General features: G+C 39.5%; 1 protein-coding gene across 1 annotated transcript in view; it reads left to right on the plus strand.

Moving 5' to 3' along the window:
* Window positions 1-10,641, plus strand: part of MELK (maternal embryonic leucine zipper kinase) — a 94,084-nt gene extending 83,443 nt beyond the window's left edge. Inside the window, exons 16-18 of the mRNA XM_080820278.1 lie at window positions 208-376; window positions 7,638-7,741; window positions 10,116-10,641. Coding sequence (XP_080676404.1) covers window positions 208-376; window positions 7,638-7,741; window positions 10,116-10,293 — 451 coding nt within the window. The 3' untranslated portion in view covers window positions 10,294-10,641. The remainder of the gene's footprint in view (window positions 1-207; window positions 377-7,637; window positions 7,742-10,115) is intronic.
* Window positions 10,642-23,303: the final 12,662 nt, after the last annotated feature.

Raw genomic sequence — 23,303 nt, forward strand, 5'->3', positions numbered from 1 at the left:
TCAACTTTTCTGTATATTGACTTTTTTTAAAAAAGCTAGGGGAGAAATAGTTTTGCCAAGTGGCTGTTGGCCGAGGGGAAGAGTGATGACTACATTTCCAGTGGGAGATGGCTTTTGTGCTTCCTGGAGAATGAGCATGCTCGAGTGGGCTGTGAGGGCCCCAACTGCCAGGTTGCCCAGCTTTACTCATGGATTTTTATTTTTAAGATGTCGCTCAGTGGAACTGGATCTCAACCAAGCACATGTAGAGGATACTCCAAAGAGAAAAGGGACCAAAGTGTTTGGGAGCCTTGAAAGGGGATTGGATAAGGTTATCACTGTGCTTACCAGGAGCAAAAGGAAGGGCTCTGCGAAAGATGGGCCAAGAAGACTAAAGGTAGGTGGACTGGAATTCTTTAACATGGTTTTCTGAAGCTGACTGCTAACTGGACTTTTTTAAAAATTTTTTTATTTCATGCATTTTGATGCAATGGGCTTTGAGAATGCAGAGGTTAATTATATATACTTGCTCCTTTCAAGGAGCAAACCACTGTAGTTAAAATACTCAGCAGTTAATCACAGAGGCAACGTGGAGGTAGGGAAACATGGGGCATATATGAGGAATTGAGAGCTGCCTCGAGGATGGGGACTAGAGCTTAATTGTCATATCTCTGGCATGTGGGAAGGTCCCTGACACACAGATACCTTTGTAGGCCCTCACAAAGTATTTGAATGCATAGGAAGTGAATTTGAACTTTGAGTGTGTTGTATGTGAAGAAAATAGCAGCAGACTGGGAAGGTAGGCTGAGAGGTCCTCACAGGCCCGAGAGGTTTAGACCTTATTTGGTAGTCCTGTTATTCTTTAAGAGGCTTAATGTGTTAGTGGTGTGGACAATATGTTCAACTGGTAAAAGAAAGGAAAAAGAAGTTATTATGGATATAAAATACCTCTTTACTCTCTTGGATTCTCCCAGCATTCCTTCAGACATCTAATGAATAACATATTTGTTTGGGGGAAGTAAGAGGTAAAGGTATGAAAAGATACAGCCCATGTCACTAAGGATCTCATAGAGTGGCCGTGAAGACAGCCAGGGATGGTATGGTGTTCTGTGCTGTGATAAAAACATGTTCCAAGAGGTATGGGGCGTGAAGGAGGGCAGAGAAGATGGCAATGTTCCCTATGGTTTGGGGAGTAGGTCTGTGTTTAGTTTTTGCACTAAGACTCTTGGGAAGAAAATCTGGACAGGTTTGGGGAAGGAGAATGATGAGCTGTTGGGCAGAAGTGTGCTTCACGGGAGAATATTCGTTTATGTCCTGTTTTAAAGTGGAAGAAGATAGGACTTCTCCATTAATATTTGTTGCCTTGTTGAACTTGTATAATGCACCGAGAAGTTTTGCACATCTCTGTTCATTAAGTATATTTTGTCCTTTTGTTCTAAGAGTCTCTAGATGGAGACAGTTCTGAAATATTTTAAATCCTGACATTGGGATTAAGAAAACCACAGTGTCATTTCCCTGAAAAACAGATAAAATTAAGGAAACATGTCCAATCATATACATTATTGAGAGGCCAAGCAGTTTTCAGATACTGATGGATAATATGCTGAAAGTGTTCACCTGTGTAAATCGTTTGGAACCTGAATGCATTTTCCAATAAGAACTGCTGTGTTAGTTGACTTTCCAGGTATTCCCTAATACTTCCAAGGTATACTTTGGGAATGAGAAGACCTGGGTTCTAGCCTCAGCTTCGTACTGTGTAGCTTGGATAAGCCATTTTATCCTTGACTGCTTCTGTTTTCTTGTTTGTAAAAATTGGAGATAATCTCTACCCCAGCAACTTCACAGAGCTGGGATGTGTAAACAAAGCTGTCTCTGTGAGATGCACATGAAATATTCTATTTTATCAGGTGTTCCAGTGTTGAGTAGCGTTGTTCCTATCCATGTTGAGCATTTTAACCCCAATGGAGCAGAACCACGGTTCTAATTAGCACACACCTAACATTGGAAACTTGACCTTACTTTGGATCTTTAACTCTTTTTTTTTTTTTTTTTTTTTTTTTTTTTTTTTAAAGATTTTATTTATTTATTCGACAGACAGAGATCACAAGTAGGCAGAGAGGCAGGCAGAGAGAGAGGAGGAAGCAGGCTCCCCGCCGAGCAGGGAGCCCGATGCGGGGCTCGATCCCAGGACCCTGAGATCATGACCCGAGCCGAAGGCAGAGGCCCAACCCACTGAGCCACCCAGGCGCCCCTGGATCTTTAACTCTTTATAATGCTTTAAGTTTTTGCAGAACTGCAGAGCTTGCTTTAGGAAATTAGTTTCATTTTTTCCCCTCCCTACCTCTTATATTAAAAGATTATAAATTTACAGAAAATTTAAAAGGATGGTACAAAGAACACCTTACATTGTTAAGACAGCAAATCATGTAGTTAAGCCCTCTTGTAGGAAGCAATCTGTAAAAATCTGAACTTAAACAAATTAGGGTTAATTCTTTATTTTACAAAAGGTATCACTAAAATTTTGATTTGAAAGTGTTCTGCTTATTTTCTTGACAAAGCCAATTTAGTTTGGTGAAATAGCCCTGGATGGGAACCCAGCAGACAAAAGGTCCTGCATTAGCCTTTATAACATGAAGCTGGGTTACTAAACTCCAATCATTTAACTCACCTTCATAGTGGCATATCATCTGCCCTGTTACTTATCTGGCATTTTCTTTATATTGACTCTTTAAAAAAAAAACAGATTTACAGAGGTATAATTGACATAAGTAAACTGCACTTACTAAAAATGCATGATTCGGGGCACCTGATTGGCTCAGTGGGTTAAAGCCTCTGCCTTCGGCTCAGGTCATGATCTCAGGGTCCTGGGATGGAGCCCCGCATTGGGCTCTCTGCTCTGCGGGGAGCCTGCTTCCTGCTCTCTCTGCCTGCCTCTCTGCCTACTTGTGATCTCTGTCAAATAAATAAATAAAATCTTTAAAAAAAATTTTTTTAAAAATGCATGATTAATATACTTTGGCATTATACAATATAAACACCTGTGAAATTAATACCACAATTAAGATGGCTAACCTTTTAAAAACTTGAGGGGTTTTTTTTGTTTGTTTGTTTTTTAAAGATTTATTTATTGTAAGGAGAAAACATGTGTGTGCGAATTCGGGAAGCACAAGGAGAGAGAAAAGAGAGAATTTTCAAGCAAATTCCCCGCTGAGTGTGTAAGAGCATGATCTGAGCCAAAATCAAGAGTTGATGCTCAACCGACTGAGCCACTCAGGCGCCCCTTGAATTTATTTTTAAAGAAACTATATATTATTAGATTTTGCTGATTATGTTTTTCCAAATCAGATTAGAACAAATACGTAAATACTAAAATAAAAATACAGTTGACCCTTTGAACAACATGGGTTTGAACTGTGTGGGTCACTTATATGTATATTTTTTTCAACAAATATATTGGGCAGATTGGGGGGGAGATATATTGGGGGGAGATTTGCAACAATTTGGAAAAACTCAGAAACCACATAGCCTAGAAATATCAAAAAAATTAAGAAACAGGTATGTCATGAATGCATAAGATATATGTAGATATTAGTCTATTTTATCATTTAAAAACACAAGATATATAAACAGATATATTATAAAAAGTTAAACTTTACCAAAACTTATGCACACAAATATACTGTATATGGTGCTATTCACAGTTGAGAGAAATGTGAACAAACTTAAAGGTGCAGTATTAAATCATAACTGCATAAAATCAACTGTAATACATGTCATACTACTATAATAATTTCATAGCTACCTTCTGTTGCTCTTGCAGTGAGCTTGTGTAGCAAGTATCTGCTTAAAAATGCTGTGTGATATGGGGCGCCTGGGTGGCTCAGTGGGTTAAATGTCCATCTCTTGATTTCAGCTTCGGTCATGATCTCGGGGTCCTGGGATTGAGCCCTGCATCGGGCTCCCTGCTCAGGTGGAATCTGATTGTCTTCTGCCTCTCACCCTGCTCGTGCTCTCTCTCAGATAAATAATTTTAAAAAAACTTAGAAAAGATAGAGTTAAATAAAATCCCATGAAAAACACTGTGTGATGCTAATCATTTCCATGTGAGCAGTTCGTCTCTTCAGTAAATTGCATATTACAGTAAAAAATGATTGCTGGCTGTTCCTGCGTATTCTTTCATCATTTTAGGGCAATGCCATAAACCTTGAATAATGCTAGGGGACCCATAGGAAGTGCCACTAGTGATGCTAGAATTACCCCCAAGAAGCACAGAAAAGTCATGACATTATAAGAAAAAGTTGAATTGTTTGATATATACCATAGATTGAGGTCTGCAGCTATGGCCGCCCACCATTTCAAGATAAATAAATCCAGTAAAAGGACCATTGTTTAAAAAAAAAGGGGGGGGGGTATTTGTGAAGCCTTGCTGCAGTTATGCCAACAGGCACTAAAACCTTGCACTTTTTGCAAAATGCTCTTTTTTAAAATCTCATGTTGAAAATGCAGCTTTTATGTGGGTGCAATATTGAAAGGCAGATAAAAAGGTGTACCTATAAACTTTAATATGATTTGAGAAAAGATGAAGTCATGTTATGAGAACTTAAAGCAAAAGGAAGGTGAAGTATCTAAAGTTGGAGAATTTAATGCTAGCAAAGGATGGTTTGATAATTTTAGAAAGAGGTTTGGTTTAAAAAGTTCAAGGTCACGGGAAAAACAACTTGTGCTGACCAAGAGGCGGTAGATACTGGTTCCCAGATGCCATTAAGAAAATCATTGAGGGAAAAGGATATCTTCCTGAACAGGTTTTTTTTTTTTTAACATGTTTTTAATGCAGACAAAAATACCCTATTCTGGGGGTGGGGGCAGTGCCACAAAAGACATTTATTAGTAAAAAAGGAGAAGGAGCACCAACATTTAAGGCAGGGAGGGATGGTCTAACTCTGTTGTTTCATGCAGTACAGTTGGGGTTATGACTAGCACTGCCCTTGTTTATATAGCTGCTAGCTCCCAAGTCTTGAAGGGAAAAGTTGCCTACCAGCTGCCAGTCTTTTGGTTGTACAAGAAGGTCTAGACTAGAACACTTTTTCTGGATTGATTCTATCAGTGCTTTGTCCCTGAAGTCAAGAAGTACCTTGCCAGTAAAGGATTACCTTTTAAAGTTCTTTTGATATTGGGCAAGGCTGCTGGGTCACCCAGAACCCCCTGAGTTCAACACTGAAGGTGTCAAAGTGGTATGCTTGTCCCCAAACACAATGTCTCTAATTCAGCCTCAAGAAAAAGGGGTCATAAGGACCTTTAAGGCTCATTACACCCAGTACTCTCTGGAAAGGATTGTCAGTGTTATGGAAGAGAACATCACTGAAAGTCTAGAAGGATTACATCATTGAAGGTGCCATTGTTGTAACAGAAAAAGTCATGAAAGCCATCAAGCCGGAAATGATGGATTTCTGTTGGAGAAAACTGTCCACATGTTGTGCACGACTTCACGGGACTTATGACAGAGCCAAACAAGGAAATCATGAAGGATTTTGTAGATATGGCAAAAAAAAAAAAGGTGTGTGTGGGAGGGTTTCAAGATATGGGTATTGGAGAAATTCAAGAACCGATAGACACCACACCAGAAGAATGAGCGGAAGATGAGTTGATGGAGATAAGTGCTTCTGAAACTGTGACAGATAATAAGGAAGAAGACATAGAAGAAGCAGTGCCAGGAAGCACATTGACATTAGGCAGTCTGGCTGAAAGGTTTCCATTATTTAGGACTGCTTTTGATTCCTTTTATGACATGGATCCTTTTATGATATGAGCACTGAAACTAAAGCAAACAGTAGAAGGAGTATTGGTACCGTACAGAAACATTTTCAGTGAAATGAAAAGCATAAAGTCAGACAGAAATTACGATGTACTTCCATCAAGTTCCACCAAGTGTGCCTGCCCCTCCTGCCTCCCCTTCTACGTCTTTCACCTCTGCCACCCCTGAGACAGCAAGACCAACCCTTCCTCTTCCTCTTCCTCCTCCTTCTCAGCCTGCTCAACATGAAGATGAGGATGAAGGCCTTTATGATGATCCATTTTCACTTAATGAACAGTAAACCATCATCTTGCCATACAGTTAGTAAACTTATCTATGCGTATGCATGTCTTCGTGTGAATATCTCATAGCAGTACAAGAATCATATGAGACATTTTTGTGTCATCATCATTTACCTAAGTATTCATTGTGTAGGACATTGTGTGCAGGACTCATAGAAGTGGATTGTCTGTCTTAGACATAAGGTGAGTGGTATTTACTATAAAATTAATAATGTGTTAGTTTTCTCACTGTTGTATAACTTTGCTTTCAAAGAATTATGTTACTGTATGCTTCTCTTGTGATTGGAGAAACTGCGCCTCAGCCTATCATCACCAGCAAGTGGTTTTAAAAAAAATGTTTCTAATACTGTATTATGAGTATGACTGTATTACTGTATCCCATAAAAATTTTATAATCATTTATTCATTAGTGTATAGGCTAAGCTACTGTGAAGCGATCATGTTGATTACACTAGGCTATCACGAAGCAATCTGATTGCTGCTTCCTTGTTCTCAGTGCGTGAATCACTATACCTGTAAATAAATACAGCTTTCTTTTTCACATTATCTTTTCGTTTTTGATACCTAGTATCAGTAATACGTGTAATATCTATAGTGTTTTGTGTCATGTGAGACTATTGATGTAGGTTTCTAACAGATGATTCATCTTGTAAACAATGTAAACTTACAGTATTGATAAATACAGTATAGTACTGTAAAAGTATTTTCTTTCCTTAGTATTTTCTTAATAACATTTTCATTTCTCTAACTTACTTTATCATAAGGGTATAGTATATAATAATATATATAGGGGTGCCTGCGTGGCTCAATTGGTTAAGTGTCCAACTCTTGATTTTGGCTCAGGTCATGATCTCAGGGTTGTGAGATCGAGCCCCGAGTCAGGCTTCATGCTGCACTTGCCAGGGATTCTCTCTCTCTCTCCCTCTGCCCTTCTCCCCCCAAGCCCCTGCTCACATGCTGTATCTCTCTCTAGAAAACAAAAACAAAATAACAAAAAAATACATAAACAGAATATGTGTTAATTGACTACTACAATATCTATAAGGCTTTTGGTCAGCAAAATGCCATTAAGTTTTGGGGGAGTCCAAAGTTATATGTCGATTTTTTACTTTGTAAGGGGTCAGTGTCCCTAACCCCTGTGTTGTTCAAGGGTCAACTGTATATACAAACAACATTTCCTAGGGTATTTGTTTCATTTCCGACAGTTTACATTTTAGGACTGTTACTATCTCTAGCATAGCATGGGAAGAGAGAAACAAGTGAAGTTCAAATAGACATGTTAATTATTATTTATGCATTTCTTTAAAATGATTCGTAGGAGAGGAGGATGAAAGGTTAAAAAGGATGATATGAATGTAGTTACAAGTGAACATGCTTTCTCCAAGCTCTTCAGTGCCATCTTACTTTTTAGCTTATTACCAAGAGTTGGTTGTAAATTGTTTCTGTATTTCTCTGGAATGTTTCCCTTTGAACTGGTACTATAATGAGTTTGGGATCTCTCAGGCAGGATGGTCTTTGTGTTGATGTAAAGATTTACTTCTTACCCCTTGTTTTTCTTTTTTAAGCTTCACTATAATGTGACTACAACCCGATTAGTGAATCCAGATCAACTCTTGAATGAAATAATGTCTATTCTTCCAAAGAAGCACGTTGACTTTGTACAAAAGGGGTAAGAAGCACTCTTAGAGGCTATTGCATTTATTGCTTGCTGTCTATTGAACTTTGAGAAGACGTGTATTGATTCTTCTCTTCTCTTTTTTAAAAAATATTTCTCCCACCTCGTTTTCATCAAAAAAGCTTTAATGCTAGTGTCATTGTTCATAATTTAGTCTTGGTGTTATATGAGCTAGCACCATATTGTCACCACTTTCGAAATAGGACTTTTCAGAATAGGAATAGACTTTTCAAAATAGGAAAAATCCGAACTTCTTCCAGTTTTCTTTTCAGTCCTCTATTTTCCTCTGGTGTTCTGCTTTTTCATAATATTTATAAACTGCAAACTAAATTTAGAGACACCTCAAACCAGTTAGGGATATATATAGAACCCTTTCCTTTATGGCTTGCTGTTGGACAGGACTGGGTTTTCAGCACTTTATTAAATTATTTCACCTGAACTCTCTTCTACTGTTGAGTGAGCTGCCAGCAAAGCCTCCGTGTCTGTGATCTCATGGTCTGAATGGCCAGACCTCTTCTCATTACCTAAGGTGTTCATATTTCTAAGCATTTTCAGTTATGTCTCTAAAATTTCATTATTGAGGCAGATAAAAAGAGCCACTAATAGATGTAACAAAATATTTAACTAGAATATTCAATGTAGAGTAAGATTTTAAGAAACAATCTTTTGCAAAATAATTTTATTTTTCTTTTTTTTTTTTTTTAAGATTTTATTTATTTATTTGACAGACAGAGATTACAAGTAGGCAGAGAAGCAGGCAGAGAGAGAGGAGGAAGCAGGCTCCCCACTGAGCGAAGAGCCCGATGCGGGGCTTGATCCTAGGACCCTGGGATCATGACCTGAGCCGAAGGCAGAGGCTTAACCCACTGAGCCACCCAGCTGCCCCAAAATAATTTTATTTTTCATTATCTGTAAATGTTGGCAAGCATTTACCTGAACCCTTGCTTTCTTCTTTAGGTATGATCAGAACAGACATAACTCACTCTGGCTTCATGCTTGGGCTGTATCGATGGTTCCAGAACCTCTAGCCAAATCTATATCAGAAAGCTTCAATAATCTTTCCTTCAGCATATGATCTCTCTTTCCGATCACCAACTAGCTGTTAACCAATAATTTATTCTTCTAACTTCCTGATCAACTGCAACGTCTCCACTTTGATCCTTTTTTTCCCTTTTTAACTTTTATGTTTGTTTTAAACTACTTTGTGAAAAAGCAGAGCAATGAAAGTTGTTTTTTAGTGGTGTGATGTTACTAATCTCGACTGTATTCCATTATGATCTTTTTCCAAACCAGAAGAATTGGTTTTTCTCTTCCATGGACTGAATTGCTCTCTGCTTCATGTTCCCATCAGGAACCTTAACTATAGGGTACTCCTTTTGGCATTTCTGATAATGACTGCTCATTTTTAAGAGATCAAGACCCCAAACACGGATCCAAATTAGTAAGAAAAAGGATGATTATTTTGTGAAACCTCATAACAGATACAAGTAATTTCTCCACACTTCTGTGGAACCCTGCCTAATCATCTGCCCCTAAATGTTTAGGGAACTGAAATTTAAAATAGATCCTATTGCTAATTATTTATTGGAGATTAGTAAGACAAACTAAAATATGCAAACTAATTAAAAAATTGATTTACATGAATTCAATTTATCTAACTTTGCAGGAACATACCTATTTCTTAAGACGTGTTTAAGGCTTCATTTGGACCGGACCCTTCCATCATCAGAGCTGTTATGTTGCAGTTCTAGTTATATTCACCATGTGTTTCAACCATGGGAATATACCATCTCCATGGGCTTTCTGTTATAACTCTGCCATAAAGTGTAACCATCCTAACCTCTTATTACTATTAGAAAAACCTCAAAAACATATGCCCTTCTGACAGGTTGGTAGCTTCAGCTTTATTTATATGAAAGAATTTTCTGATGAAGTGCACACACACAAAAAAAACTCTTAATCTTCCCTGCACTTTCCTTTGTTGTGAACATTGTGGAAATGGCCTAACGCTCACAGCTTACACTGTTGAAAGAGATACATAAAGAAGACCAGAAGATCTCTTGAGCATGAATGACATGGGTGGCTCCAAAAGAAGGGCTTTTCTTTGGACAAGGGAAAATTCTGATAAAGCCTTTCATCTTTATTCTTTCCTAAGATCCTAGTTCAACTTCTGGGAAAACACCAGTCATGCTCCATGACTAAGGTATAGCTAAATCATTTGGAAAGTGTAAGCAGTAATAGATTGCTTAATGTGAAGAAATAATGGTTCATTTTCACCACTGGCCTCCTGGAGGCTTAGAAATCTCTTATATTCTACAGAATATTCATGGTACTCCTACTAACTGGTTTCTTATCTTGTTTTTCGTAGCTATACACTGAAGTGTCAAACACAGTCAGATTTTGGTAAAGTGACAATGCAGTTTGAACTAGAAGTGTGCCAGCTTCAAAAACCCGATGTGGTGGGTATCAGGAGGCAGCGGCTTAAGGGTGATGCCTGGGTTTACAAGAGATTAGTGGAAGACATACTGTCTAGCTGCAAGGTATAATTGCTGGCTGGTTCCCCCCTCTGCTGGATGAACATGGGTGTGATACCGCCTTCGTGGAGACTGGTATGACTGGTTTGATCTTTAAAGTTCTTTGGAACTACAGACTTGTTTCTAAAGAACTGTGTTAAGGACCAATATCTTTTTGTTCTTAAACAAAAGATATTTTGCCAATGAATCTAAGGCATGCACATCTGTCATTATCTGTTACTGTCTTTCTTAATCATGTGGCCTTGTATATTAATAACTGTTGACTTTCCTAGATTCACTTCCATATGTGAACGTAAGCTCTTAACTATGTCTCCTTTTAAATGTGTAATTTCTTTTTGAAATAAAATCATTTGTGAATATAGCAGGCTTCCCCTCTTCTTTGTATTTGATTTTGATCCAAACAAAACCTCAAATGGCTTCCTGACTATTAAGTAGAGACTATTTGGAGATGTTTTATCTGTTATCAAATATGCCTTGGGCAGAAAAACAGATAAGAATTCATTTGCATAATTTTTTCCTGTCTCTGATTTAAGTAGGATTTATTGAGATCGTTAACTAAGTCACAGCTGTGGTTACCAGAGTTAAACAGCACATTTAATATGTTGAATAAAAGACTATTGACTTCAGTAAGTGTGTTCGGTCAACAATGATAAGTATCTGAACTATGAACCCCCATGAAATGTTACTTTATGTTAATTTTCCTTAAGTCTCAATGTTGGCTCGGAATTTGTATTTTTATTTCATTTTATTGGTCTCTAAAGGCTAGCACTCAAGTTTTATTTGTATAGATTTTACCAATTAAACTAGTTGGAGAAAAATAGCACTACTTCTAGTCAGTAGTGAGAGGAGTATTTTGTCACTCCTTTATTCAGTAAACATTTACTAAGTGCTTACAAACATTAGGCTCAGGGGCTGAAGATGGTATTTTCTAGTTAACTCAAGGAGCTCAGAATCTATTAGGCACAGATGCATAAATTAGTGTTTATAGCATAGAGGGGATGACCAACTTTGGAGGGTTAAGGGATGATTTCTTGGAGGAAACAGTTATTTGTTTTTAAAGGATATATAGGTGTTCTTCAGAAAGAGAAGAGGGAATATAACATTCTTGGCAGCAAGAAGAGTATATGCAAAGGCACGGAACTATAAAATGGCATGCCTTATTTAGGGTGGAGGCAGAAGGTGGTGCAAAGAGGAAATAGCCTGAGTTGAGGGTTGAACATTCAGCTGGAAATAAGGGACTGAAGAACTGGGAGGAATTCGAATGTTCCACTAAACTGTTTTGGCAAAGGGAAAGTGTCAGAGGGTTTAAAAATTTTTTAGAACAGCTTAGTGAAATATAATTCACATACCATAAAAATTCACCTCTTTAAAGTGTATAATTCAGTGGGTTTTATGATATTCACGTTTGTGCAACTCTTACTGCAATCTAATTTTAGAACATTTTCATCACTTCAGAGGGCAACCCTGCATCCGTCAGTGGTCACTCCCCATTCCCCCACCCCACAGCCCCTGGCTCCCACTAATCTACTTCCTGTATCTGGATCTGAGTATTCTGGACATTTCATGTACATGGGCTCATACAGTATGTGGCCTGCTGGGTCTGGTTTCTTTCACTTAACATAAGTAATGTTTTCAAGATTCATTTTGTTGTAGCTTGTGTCAGCATTTCATTTCATGTTACAGCTGAATAATAGTCCATTGAATGGCTATATCACATTTTATCTACCCATTTATCAGTTCATAGACATTCGGGTTGTTTACACCTCTTGGTTATTATAAATAATGTTGCTACTATGGACAGTTGTGTACAAATTTTTGCGTGGGCATGTTTTCAGTTTTGTTTATATATACCTAGGGGTGGAATTGTGGAGTTATTTAACATTTTGAGGAACTGACAAACTGCTTCCCGTTTTATGATCCCACCAGTGATACATGAGGGTTCTAATATTTCTGCATTTGCTATAACATTTGTTATTGTCCGTCTTTTTTATTTTAGCTCTGTGCAGTGGTATCTCCTTATGGTTTTGATTCGCTTTTCCCTAATGACTAATGACGTTGAGCATCTTTTCATGTGCTTATTGGTCATATATCTTTTTGGAGAAATATCTGTTCACACCCTTTGCCCATATTGAATCTGTTTGTTTATCTTTTTATTGTTAAGTTGCAAGAATTCTATAGTTCTAGCTGTAAGTCCCTTACCAAATATGTGATGTGCAAATATTTTCTCTAATTCTGTAGGTAGTCTTTTTACTTTCTTGTTAGTATCTTTTGAAAAACAAAAGTTTTATATTTTCTAAAGTCCAATCCAGCTATTTTTATAAAACATAAGAGAAGAATTACCCTTGTATTCCTGTGGCAGATGGCACAGTCTGGAGCAAAAACTTTTGACCACGAACCACAGTAAGAAGTCCGTTTTACTTTGGGATGCATCACACATAAATGTCAAACACTGCTTACCTTTTCTATAAATATGATACTATTTTCTATTCTATTTTCTTCTGTAAAGATCTACTCTGACAACTGCAGTCTTTACACTGGAGTTTTAGTATATTTACTTTAAAAATTAAAAATTTTAAATGTCTTTTTGGGGATTAATTCAGCCTAGAAATGCTGTCATTGGCTCTACTACCCCTCGGCCTGGATCAAGTAAAAATAGGTACCTTCATTGCTGTTTGGGCTAAATCTTGCTTTTCTTTAAGGAAAATAAATGATAATGGTTGCCATAGCATCTAAAATCTATCACTTAGCTCTAGATCTATAGAGCCATTTGGAAAATTAAAGGGGTATAGCTGGGAGTTGAGTAAATGAGGGTGGGTTAGATCCTAAAAGGCAAATATGGTTTAGATTGTTGACACTGAACTAAACCTGCTTAGTTTTAAGTCGGCTTTCCTTTCCATTGAGCAGCCACACCTGGACTTCTTTGGAGGGTGTGTGTGAATTTTATGTCCAGAGGAAGGCAAGTGAAGAAGTGATGAACTTGCGAAGAGTGGTTGAAGGAATTGAGAGTTTGGAATCTGAAGAACACTTAGGGTGTTAACCCTCAAATACCTGAAGGTCTGTCACAAGGGGAAAATAGGAGACTTGTTTTGGTGATAGTAGCAGGCAAAGTAAGTCCAGTGAGAAGTAGGAGGTAGAGGTCATATCTTATTCGCCTCTGTGTTCCTAGCATTTAGTAGTACTTGGGCTGCAGCAGGGACTCAGCATACACTTACAAAGCTGAACCATATTGAAGTTAAGCTCACAATAAAGAGCTTTCAGAAAAACTCCAAGCTACCTGACAGAAGACGGTGCCTGGGAATATAGTGTTTTCCCTGTCACTGAACGTGTTCAGACGTGTTGGACAGCCATTCATAGGAAAGGTCATAGAAGGGATTTAAGTTCTGAACTGAAACCAGTGGTCGTAAGCTCCTATCTGCTGTAGTATGCCATGGTCCATTAACAGTGTGGAAGATAATGAATCAATTATTTGGATATTGGGGGTAGAGTGACTGCAGAAGCTTTGGCAGCAGCATTTTAGGTCATTTTGAATATTTTGCAAATTGAGGATGATAGAATGGTGAATGAGTTGCAGGAGTGATAAAAGGTTGTGTTTGCTGGCTGTAATAAGGAGAAATAAAGTAATGATCATAGTATAACTACCTAAGATTGAACACCCACTATGTGCCAGACTCTTCACTGCATGATTTTTTTTTTTTTTTTGCCACAGAGAGAGAGAGAGAGAGTACACACAAGCAGGCAGAGAGGCAGGCAGAGGCAGCGAGAGAAGCAGGCTCCCCGCCGAGCAAGGAGCCGGATGCGGGACTCCATCCCAGGACCCTGGGATCATGACCCGAGCCGAAGGCAGCCGCTTAACCAACTGAGCCACCCAGGCGTCCCTTCACTGCATAATTTATATCAGGCATCAGCAAACTGGTCTGTGGGCCACCCTGTAGCCTTTTTTGATAGTTTCATTGGAACACAGCTGTGCTCATATTATCTATGACTGCTTTTGTGTTAGAGTGGCAGAGTTGAGTGAATTTGACAGAGACTGTATGACCTGCAAAGCATAAAGTATTTACTATCATAAGGTATTTACAAAAGAAAGTTTACTGACCCCAAATTTAAATAAATGTTTTCAAATCACATACATATTAACTCATTTAGTCTTTGCACTAACTCTGCAAGGCTGGGGGGTATCCCTTTTTACAAAAGAGAAGGCTGAGGATCAGACAGGCAAAGTAATAACTCTCTCAAGGTCATAAAACTTGAAAGTGTATTGGATTTGATTCAGGCATGACAGGCTCCAAAGTGCATGTTCTTTCCTATGCTAGAAATAGGTGTAATACCTCTCTCCTGAAATTGTCCCATATAGGAAAGCGTGATTATATATTATACGTATCAAAAGATTGCCGTTTTTAAAGCAGCAGTCTTACACAAACTGGTTATGATGTAGGAAAACTTCACTAATTCAGTGTAATTTACTACAATTAAATTTGTTATGTGAATCTTAGTGAAACTAAGAAATTCTGAATATCTTCCTCTGCATAAGAGGAATATAGTCTACTAAGAAAACAAGAATTGAAAGACTTTGAGCTTCTTGGTTCCACAGTGATTTTGTACATTTTAAAGAGCTTATTTTTATGACTATGATTATTATGTAATATAGGCCTATAGAATTATATTTTTAAAAGCCTTTCTGTAGGCTCTGAGTTAGGATCCATTTCCTTGCATTTTCTAACTTCCGGAGGCTACCCACATTTCTCAGCTTTTGACCCTCTTCCTTCCATCTTCAGACAAAGGCAAATTGAGTCCTTTTCACATCGTATTACTCTTTTGCACGATCACATTTCCCCCTGACTCTCAACTCTTCTCCCTCCCTCTTCCACTTCCACTTCTCCCTCCACTCTTCCGTAATAGTTACATTGGGCCTGCTCATGTCATGTAGGAGTAATTCCCTATCTTAGAGTTAGCTGTTTGGCAACTTTAATTCTGTTTGTAAGCTTAATTCTCCTTTGACATGTAGCATACCATATTCATAGATTCCAGGAATTAGGATGTGATGTCTATGGTGTGGGAGGATTCTTCTGCCCATCACAGTGGTCAACTGATTTTTGACAAAGATACCAGGACATTTCAGTGGGGTAAAGAATAGTCTTTTGGGGCACCTGGGTGGCTCAGTGGGTTAAAGCCTCTGCCTTCGGCTCAGGTCATGATTCCAGGGTCCTGGGATCGAACCCCGCATCGGGCTCTCTGCTCAGCGGGGAGCCTGCTTCCCCCTCTCTCTCTGCCTGCCTCTCTGCCTACTTGTGATCCTTCTCTCTGTCAAATAAAAATTAAAAAAAAAAAAAAGAATAGTCTTTTTAATTAATGGCGTTCAGGGGTGCCTGGCTAGCTCAGTAGGTAGAGCATGCGGCTCTTCATCTTAGAATTGTGAGTTTGAGCCCCACATTGGGTGTGGAGATAGCTTAAAAATAAAATCTTAAAAAAAATAAAAGCAAATGATATTCAGATGATTGGATGTTCACATGCAAAAATGAAGTTGGACTCCTCCCTCACACCATGTAAAAAATTAACTTTAAATGGATCAGAACCATGGGACACCTGGTGGCTCAGTTGGTTAAGTGTCTCCCTTCAGCTCTGGTCATGACCCCAGGGTTTTGGGATCGAGCCCATATCAGGTTCACTGCTCAGCAGAAAGTCTGCTTCTCCTTCGCCCTCTGCTTTCTCCCCCCGGCTCATGCTCTGTCTCTGCCTCTCTCTTTCTGTAAGATAAATAAATCTTAAAAAAAAAAAAAGGATCAGAACCTAAATATAAAAGCTAAAATGATAAAAATTGATTAAAAATGTGTGGGAGTAAATGCAATCTTGGATTAGGTAATGGTTACTTAGACATGACATGAAAAGTACAAGCAACAAGTGGAAAAATAGATACATTGGACTTTACCAAAGTTAAGAACTTCAGAGGACGCTATCAAAAAAAAGAAAAGACAGTCTACAGAATGGAAGAAAATATTTGCTAACTACATCTGATAAATGACTTGTACCAAAATATAAAAGAATTCTTAAAACTCAACCAGAAGACAACACAATTTTTTAAAATGGGCAAATGATCTGAACACATACTTCACCCAAGAAGATACACAAATGGTAAATCAAGGTATGACAAGAGGCTCAACATCATTTGTCATTAGAGAATTTCAAATTAAAACAAGATACCACGACACACCTATTAGAATGGCTAAAATCCAAGAAACTGACAATACCAAATTCCGACAAAGATGTAGAGCAACAGGATCTCTCATGCATTGCTGGTAGAAATGCAAAATAGCACAGCCACTTTGGATGCCAGTTTGATAGTTTCTTAAAAAGCTAAACATACTTACACCATATAATTCAGTAATTGTGTTCCTACGTCTTTGCCCAGTGGATTTGAAAACTGAGGTCCACACAAAGACTTATTCATAATGACCAAAAATTTGAGGCAACAAAAATATTCTTCAGTATGTGAATGGCTAAACAAACTGTGGTACACCCATACAATTGAATATTTTTCAACAATAAAAAGAAATGAGCTATCAAGCCAGGAGAACACCTGGAGGAACATTAACTGCATATTACTAAGTGAAAGAAGCCAGTCTGGAGAGTCTGCCTGCTGTATGATTAGAATTATATGGCCTTCTCAAAGGGGCAAAACTAAAGAGACATTGAAAAAATCGGTGGTTGCCAGTGGGATGGGAAGGAGTGTTGAATAAGTGAAGCACGGGAATTTTTAGGGTGGCAAAACTATTCTGTATAATACAGTAATGGTGGGTACATAATATGCATTTGTGAAAGCCTATAGAACTTTACAGCACAAAGTGTAAACTCTAGTTGTCTGAATCTGTTCAGGCCACGATAGCAAAGTACCACAGACTGGGTGGCTTAAATAGCACTTATTTCTCACAGTTCCGAAGGCTGAGAACTCCCCAGGATCAAGGTACTGACAGATGCCTGCTTCCTGGTTCGGGCAGCTGCCTTCTCACTATGACTTAAAGTGGTGGAAGAAGAGGGGGAGCTCTCGGGTCTCTTTTGTAAGGGCACGAATCCCATTCATGAGGGCTCCATCCCTCCACTTGATGACCTCCCAAAGCCCCATCTCCAAATACTGTCACATTGGAGATTAGGTTTCAACATATGATTTGGGGATGGGGAGTCCACACATTCAGTGTGCAGTATTATTGTATGTGAATTAAATCATTTAAGAAGCTGGGATGTCTCAAGGAGGGATATATTCTGTGACAAGAGAAACTAGCTATTAAAAAATGTATGAGGGGTACCTGGGTGGCTCAGTGGGTTAAAGGCTCTGCCTTCTGCTCAGGTCATGATCTCAGAGTCCTGGGATTGAGCCCCGCATCGGGCTCTCTGATCCGCAGGGAACCTGCTTCCCCCTCTCTCCCTCTCTGCCTGCCTCTCTGCCTACTTGTGATCTCCATCAAATAAATAAATAAAATCTTTTTTTAAAAAAGTATGAAATAAGCTCACTGGTGGGGGTCAGGGAGAAGTTGCCGACCTGAGTACCTTTGGAAATGAAGAGAGTATATAAGACTCAAGACAAAAGGAACCACATGTATTCTAGATACTAAAATTGTTTCCCTTGAGAGGACAACTTAACAATTCTGGTACTTGTATATTGGAACTAAAGTAAATAGATGGTAGATGGTGGAAGCTAGATTTCTAACTGTTGAAGTGGGAATTTATAGGTAAGGGAAAGAGGCTAGAATGATCCATGTCTGCGTGGTGATGGATTAGGAAAGGAGACGAGTAAGAACTCATTTACCTTTTTTTGTTTGTTTGTTTGTTTGTTTGTTTTAAAGAGAGGGAGAGTGGGGGAGGGACAGAGGGAGAAGGAGAGAGAGAGTCTTAAGTAGAGTCCACGTCCAGCATGGAGCCCAACATAGGGCTCAATTGCACAACCCTGAGATCATGACCTGAACTGAAATCAAGAATAAGACCCTGTGACAGAGCCACCCGGGTTTCCCAGATCTCATTTACCTTATTACAGACACAGTTGGTTACATATAGTATGGAGTTTCCTCAAGATGTTAAGAGTAGAGCTACCTATGACCCAGCGATTGCACTACTAGGTATTTGCCCCAAAGATACAGATGTAGTGAAAAGAAGGAGCACGTGCACTGCAATGTTCATAGCAGCAATGTCCACAATAGCCAAACTGTGGAAGGAGTTGAGATGCCCTTCAACAGACGAATGGATAAAGAAGATGTGGTACCTATACACAATGGAATATTATTCAGCCATCAGAAACAATACCCACCATTTGCATCAACATGGATGGAACTGGAGGGGATGGATTATGTTAAGTGACGTAAGTCAAGCAGAGAAAGACAATGATCACGGTTTCACTCATATGTGGAACATAAGCAATGGCACAGAGGACCATAGGGGAAGGGAGGGAAATCTTAAAGGGGAGAAATCAGAGAGGGAGATGAACCATGAGAGACTATGGATCCCAAGAAACAATCTGGGGGTCTCAGAGGGGAGGAGAGTTGAGTTGCGGGGGTAAAAGGGTGATGGGTATTAAGGAGGGCGCGTGCTATGATGAGCACTGGGTGTTATACTTAACTAATGAATCATTGAACACTACGTCAAAAACTAATTGTACTATACAGTGGCCAAATGAACATAAAGTGTATATTTAAACAGAAAAAAATGTTTATAGATCTGCGTATATATACAACTTAGTATCAGCACATGTATTTCTTTGTTTTATCAGCTGAGGTCTGAAAGACACCTTGGTAGCAACCAGCAGACCTAGTGCCTTGATCTTGTTCCTAATATCATTCTCCAATTAAAGGAACCAGGACTGCTTGGAGAAACAGCTGATTCTATCTAGGACTGGGGCAGGAAATATGAAAGATGAGTCTGAAACATAGTGCCAGAAAGTAAGGAAGTGCTAACAACAGCAACACTCACATTGATGGGAATATGTCATCAAGTGGAGAGAACTTGGAGTTGTTGGCAGATTTTTAAGATGTTTGAAATGGCAGTTGTTATTAAAAGCTCCGTTATGTCTGAGCAGAGAGACTTTGGGCACTTGCTTGGCCTTTGAGAGCTTCAGGTTCTCAGCTGAGGCAGTTGTTAAGAATTGTCAGTATGTGTGCACTCAGGATACAGGGTCTGTCCAAAGTCAGCCCAGAAGATGAGCTTCACAGAATCCTTCCAAGTGGACTCTATGTCGAGTGGTCTTGTCAAGATGCAAATCTGGGGCGCCTGGGTGGCTCAGTGGGTTAAGCCTCTGCCTTTGGCTCAGGTCATGATCCCAGGGTCCTGGGATCGAGCCCTGCATCGGGCTCTCTGCTCCGTGGAGAGCCTGCTTTCTTCTCTCTCTCTGCCTCTCTGCCTACTTGTGATCTCTGTCAAATAAATAAATAAAATCTTTAAAAAAAAAAAAAAGATGCAAATCTGATATGTATGCCCAGTCCTTCCACTGCTAAACCTAAGGCCCCCAAATGATTAGCCAATTGACGCAAGGCCATTTGTTGAATATATGGTCATTCTTGACTTACATTTAACTTCATTTCATTCAGTTACTCAGTCAATATTTGCTGAATTTGAACTTACTTCATGTTGGTGGTGAGATATGGGAAAGAATACATGTATTTTCCTGCCATCAGAGTGCTCAGGGTCTCAATGAGAAATCTGTTGGGCAGCAACAAGATGCATTGAAGTTCACACATGGGGTTTGCGGGGGTCACCTTTCCACGTGATCCTCCAAGCCAACTTTCCAAGAGGCAACTGTTTCTAATAGCATGTGAGAAGAAGGTCTGGGATATGACCTCTTATTCCTACTTTAATGCATCGTGAAGACTTCTCTGAGATCAGCTGTAGCTTTTTGTATCACTATCAACAAGTCTGTGCACTTGAGCAAAAAGAGTGCTGGATTCTGGTACTCAGGTCTTTGGACTCCTGAGCTGATTCTGTTTATAACCTTGGACAAGTTACTGGCCATCTCTGGGTTTGTTTCTATAAACACGACACACACATGCAAACATATACAAACCTCTTTCAGGGTCTCTCCTAGCTGATACCACAAATGACATCAAGGTTTGATGTGTAATTAGGAGTGATGGTTTCAAGTTTTGGCTAAGATAAGTAGCTCTGACAGAGTAGCTATGAGCACCTCACCATGTGCCATAATATATGCTTAAAATAGAACATTCCTTACAAAGGACACTCTGGCCTGGACAGCACACTTCCTCTATATTTTGGTGTTCATTCTGCTGATCTGCTTGGTGTTCTGAATTCCCAGTCTGGTTTATACACTCTGAGAAGACTCAGGCATTCACTCGATGGAGAGAAATAACTTGCACAGAAAAATATTTAGAATTACCAAGCACAGAGTTATGTAACAGAAAGATTTAATTCTGAGGGAGACTTTCAACGAAGTTTGGTGGTTAATGGGAAGTTTCTTGCATTTGTCCTAAAAGACCTAAACCATCCGGAAGGCCAGGGTGTACTTGGAGGTGAGAGTGATACACTTTGATATTTAGTGTCAGAGGTGCCAAAAAACCGACCTTTGTGTGGGGATATCGCTCACAATTTAATATTTTTATTTTTATATTTTAATGTATTTTTAATGTTAAATTTGATTCTGTTTTGGACTAGATATTAGAATGAGGAAATATTGATTTATACAATTTCAGAGCTGAAAATAGCCCTTGAGATAAAGGACTACTGCCCTTTTCTCCACCCCACCCCATCCCTGCCATGTCCTTAGCTGAGAGGAGGATCTTTTTTTAGAGAGAGAGATGGAAAGAAATCATAGGGGACAAGTCCAGGGTGACAAGATCCACCATCCATCATGGCTCCTGACCACGAACAGTTGGAGCCTTTCTCTTTACTCTGTGGTTTTTTTTTTTTTTAATTAAACTTTTTTCATTTTTCCTACTTTAGAATTTCACATTATAGTCCTTTGTTCATTCTCCTCTTTTCTCTCGATAATGAAAATGGATATAATATGAACTTAAACTCACTTGCCCTGGGTCATTGCCAGTGCTTAATAAAAGTGTATTAGTATTTGTAGTAATGATAATAACCCGCAGATAATGATGTCGCTAAAGACCAAAGGGTCCCCTTGCATGAGAAGCCCCCCCTTCCAGTCTCCTAGCTTTGCTGGATTTAACGGAGACCTTGACTGCTTCAGATAGTCATTGTCCCTTTTAAATTATCAAGGTTTCATGGAGACAAGCATTCTTCACTTAAGGGTTTTCCAGACTGTCTGATGTGCTGGGCTCTGGATAACCTTGTTCCTATGTCATCATATGTCATCCTGCCTCTCAGAAATTGTTCCCTGATGTTTGCAAAAATGAACTACTTAAAGGAAAACCAGAAGAAATTCCCTTTGTTCACTTACACATACACACACACACACACACACACACTTCCCTATTGGAAATGGTTACACATGGATAAGTGAGTCAGGGTCATGAGGAGATTTGAAGTTGTGTGATGTGAGGAACAGTAGGAGGAGATGAGACTTTACAGAGGTGAGACTGAGGAGGGCATGTGACAGGCATCTTCACAAATCTGAAGATACGTGGAAGAGGGATTTGAACTTTTCTGGGTACACCTATCGGGTACAAAGAAGACCAAATGCATGGGTATAATAAGTTTCATTTGGTTTGATACAAGGTAGGCTTTTCTTCTTAGTTGTCTAAGAAGGAAACACGCTTGCCCAGAAAGTGGCTAATCCCCTATCCCGGAGTACTCCTGCTGGAGCAACAGTGGAGTTCCCCCAACTGGGACTGTTGAGGAGGAGTTGTAAAGATTAAGTGATGACTGAAATGAATCACTTGAGGCTCCTTTCTAACCCCAAGGGGCAATAATTCTATGACATTCTTGATATGAGAATCCTTGATCCATTTCTACATGGTAAAGTGGGAGTCTGAGGGGTTTCTTGATAGAAGAGCTCAAGTCTAGGGTCTAGCTTTAGGAAGGGGAAAATGGCCTTGTCCAATGGCCCAGCATCTCCTCTGGCCCTAGGGTTATATGAGTGGATATAAGCCTGAGGCAAACTGCACCATCGTCAACTACACATCAGAGGAATAGGTGAAGTAGTTGAAGAGAGACAGGAGAGGAAACAAGTCATCAAAGTTAAGAGAGGAGGCCTTTGAAGGAGGCATAGACACCAGCCCTGGAGGCTGCTGAGAGGACAAGGAGGCTAAGGAATGAGAGGGGGCATTGGATCTGTCAAGCAGGAACACAGAGTGTGCTGGGACAGAAGACTGACCTCAGGAACACGAGAGAGTTGCTGAGAAGTAGAGGCAAAAAGTTCAGATTCCATGCTCATGGATTTGGCTGCAAGAGTGATGGGATGGAGGCTAGACAGGTAAGACCTACGAAGATGAAGGTTGAAGGCGGCGGGGGATGAAGTTGAGGAGAAATAGCTGATGTTGGAGGAAGAAAGGATATTGGGTAAGAGAGAGAGAGAGAGCGCGTGCATCTCTGTTTCTCAGATCCACAAATAGATTCCATGCATATGAGACTAGGTTTAAAGAGAAGGTGAGAAATCCTTTGGTTTATAGGGGGTATTGAATTGTGGCTGTGAGGGAACCGACCAGAGGTCAAGTCTGAGGGCACCATTGTCATGGTTGTAGCTGAACTCAGTGACTGTGTTAGCTCTTCCTGGCCCCTGACACTGTTACCCATTTCCTCCACTTGGAAGTCTCTCTGCTTTTGATTTTATTCCCTTATGATTTTCCAACCATGCCTCAGCTTCTTCCTCTGTCTGCCCTCTAGGTGTTAATTCCAGGCTTCTGACTCTGGCCCACTTCTCTTCCTACTTTTCACATTTCTCTAGATGTTTTCATCTGACTGTGGCTTATGATGGCTCCCAAATCTGCATCTCTGGCTCAGGCCTTTCTCCTCAGCTCTGAGTCCTTCTACTCAGTCTGCCTTCACTGTGCAGCTCTGTTGAGATGTCTCATAGGCACCCAAAAGGCAGCATTTCTAGACCCAAACTTATACACCCCAGACTCTGTTTTTTC

This window comes from Martes martes, assembly GCF_963455335.1.
Source record: "Martes martes genome assembly, chromosome: 12".
Taxonomy (NCBI): Eukaryota; Metazoa; Chordata; class Mammalia; order Carnivora; family Mustelidae; genus Martes; species Martes martes.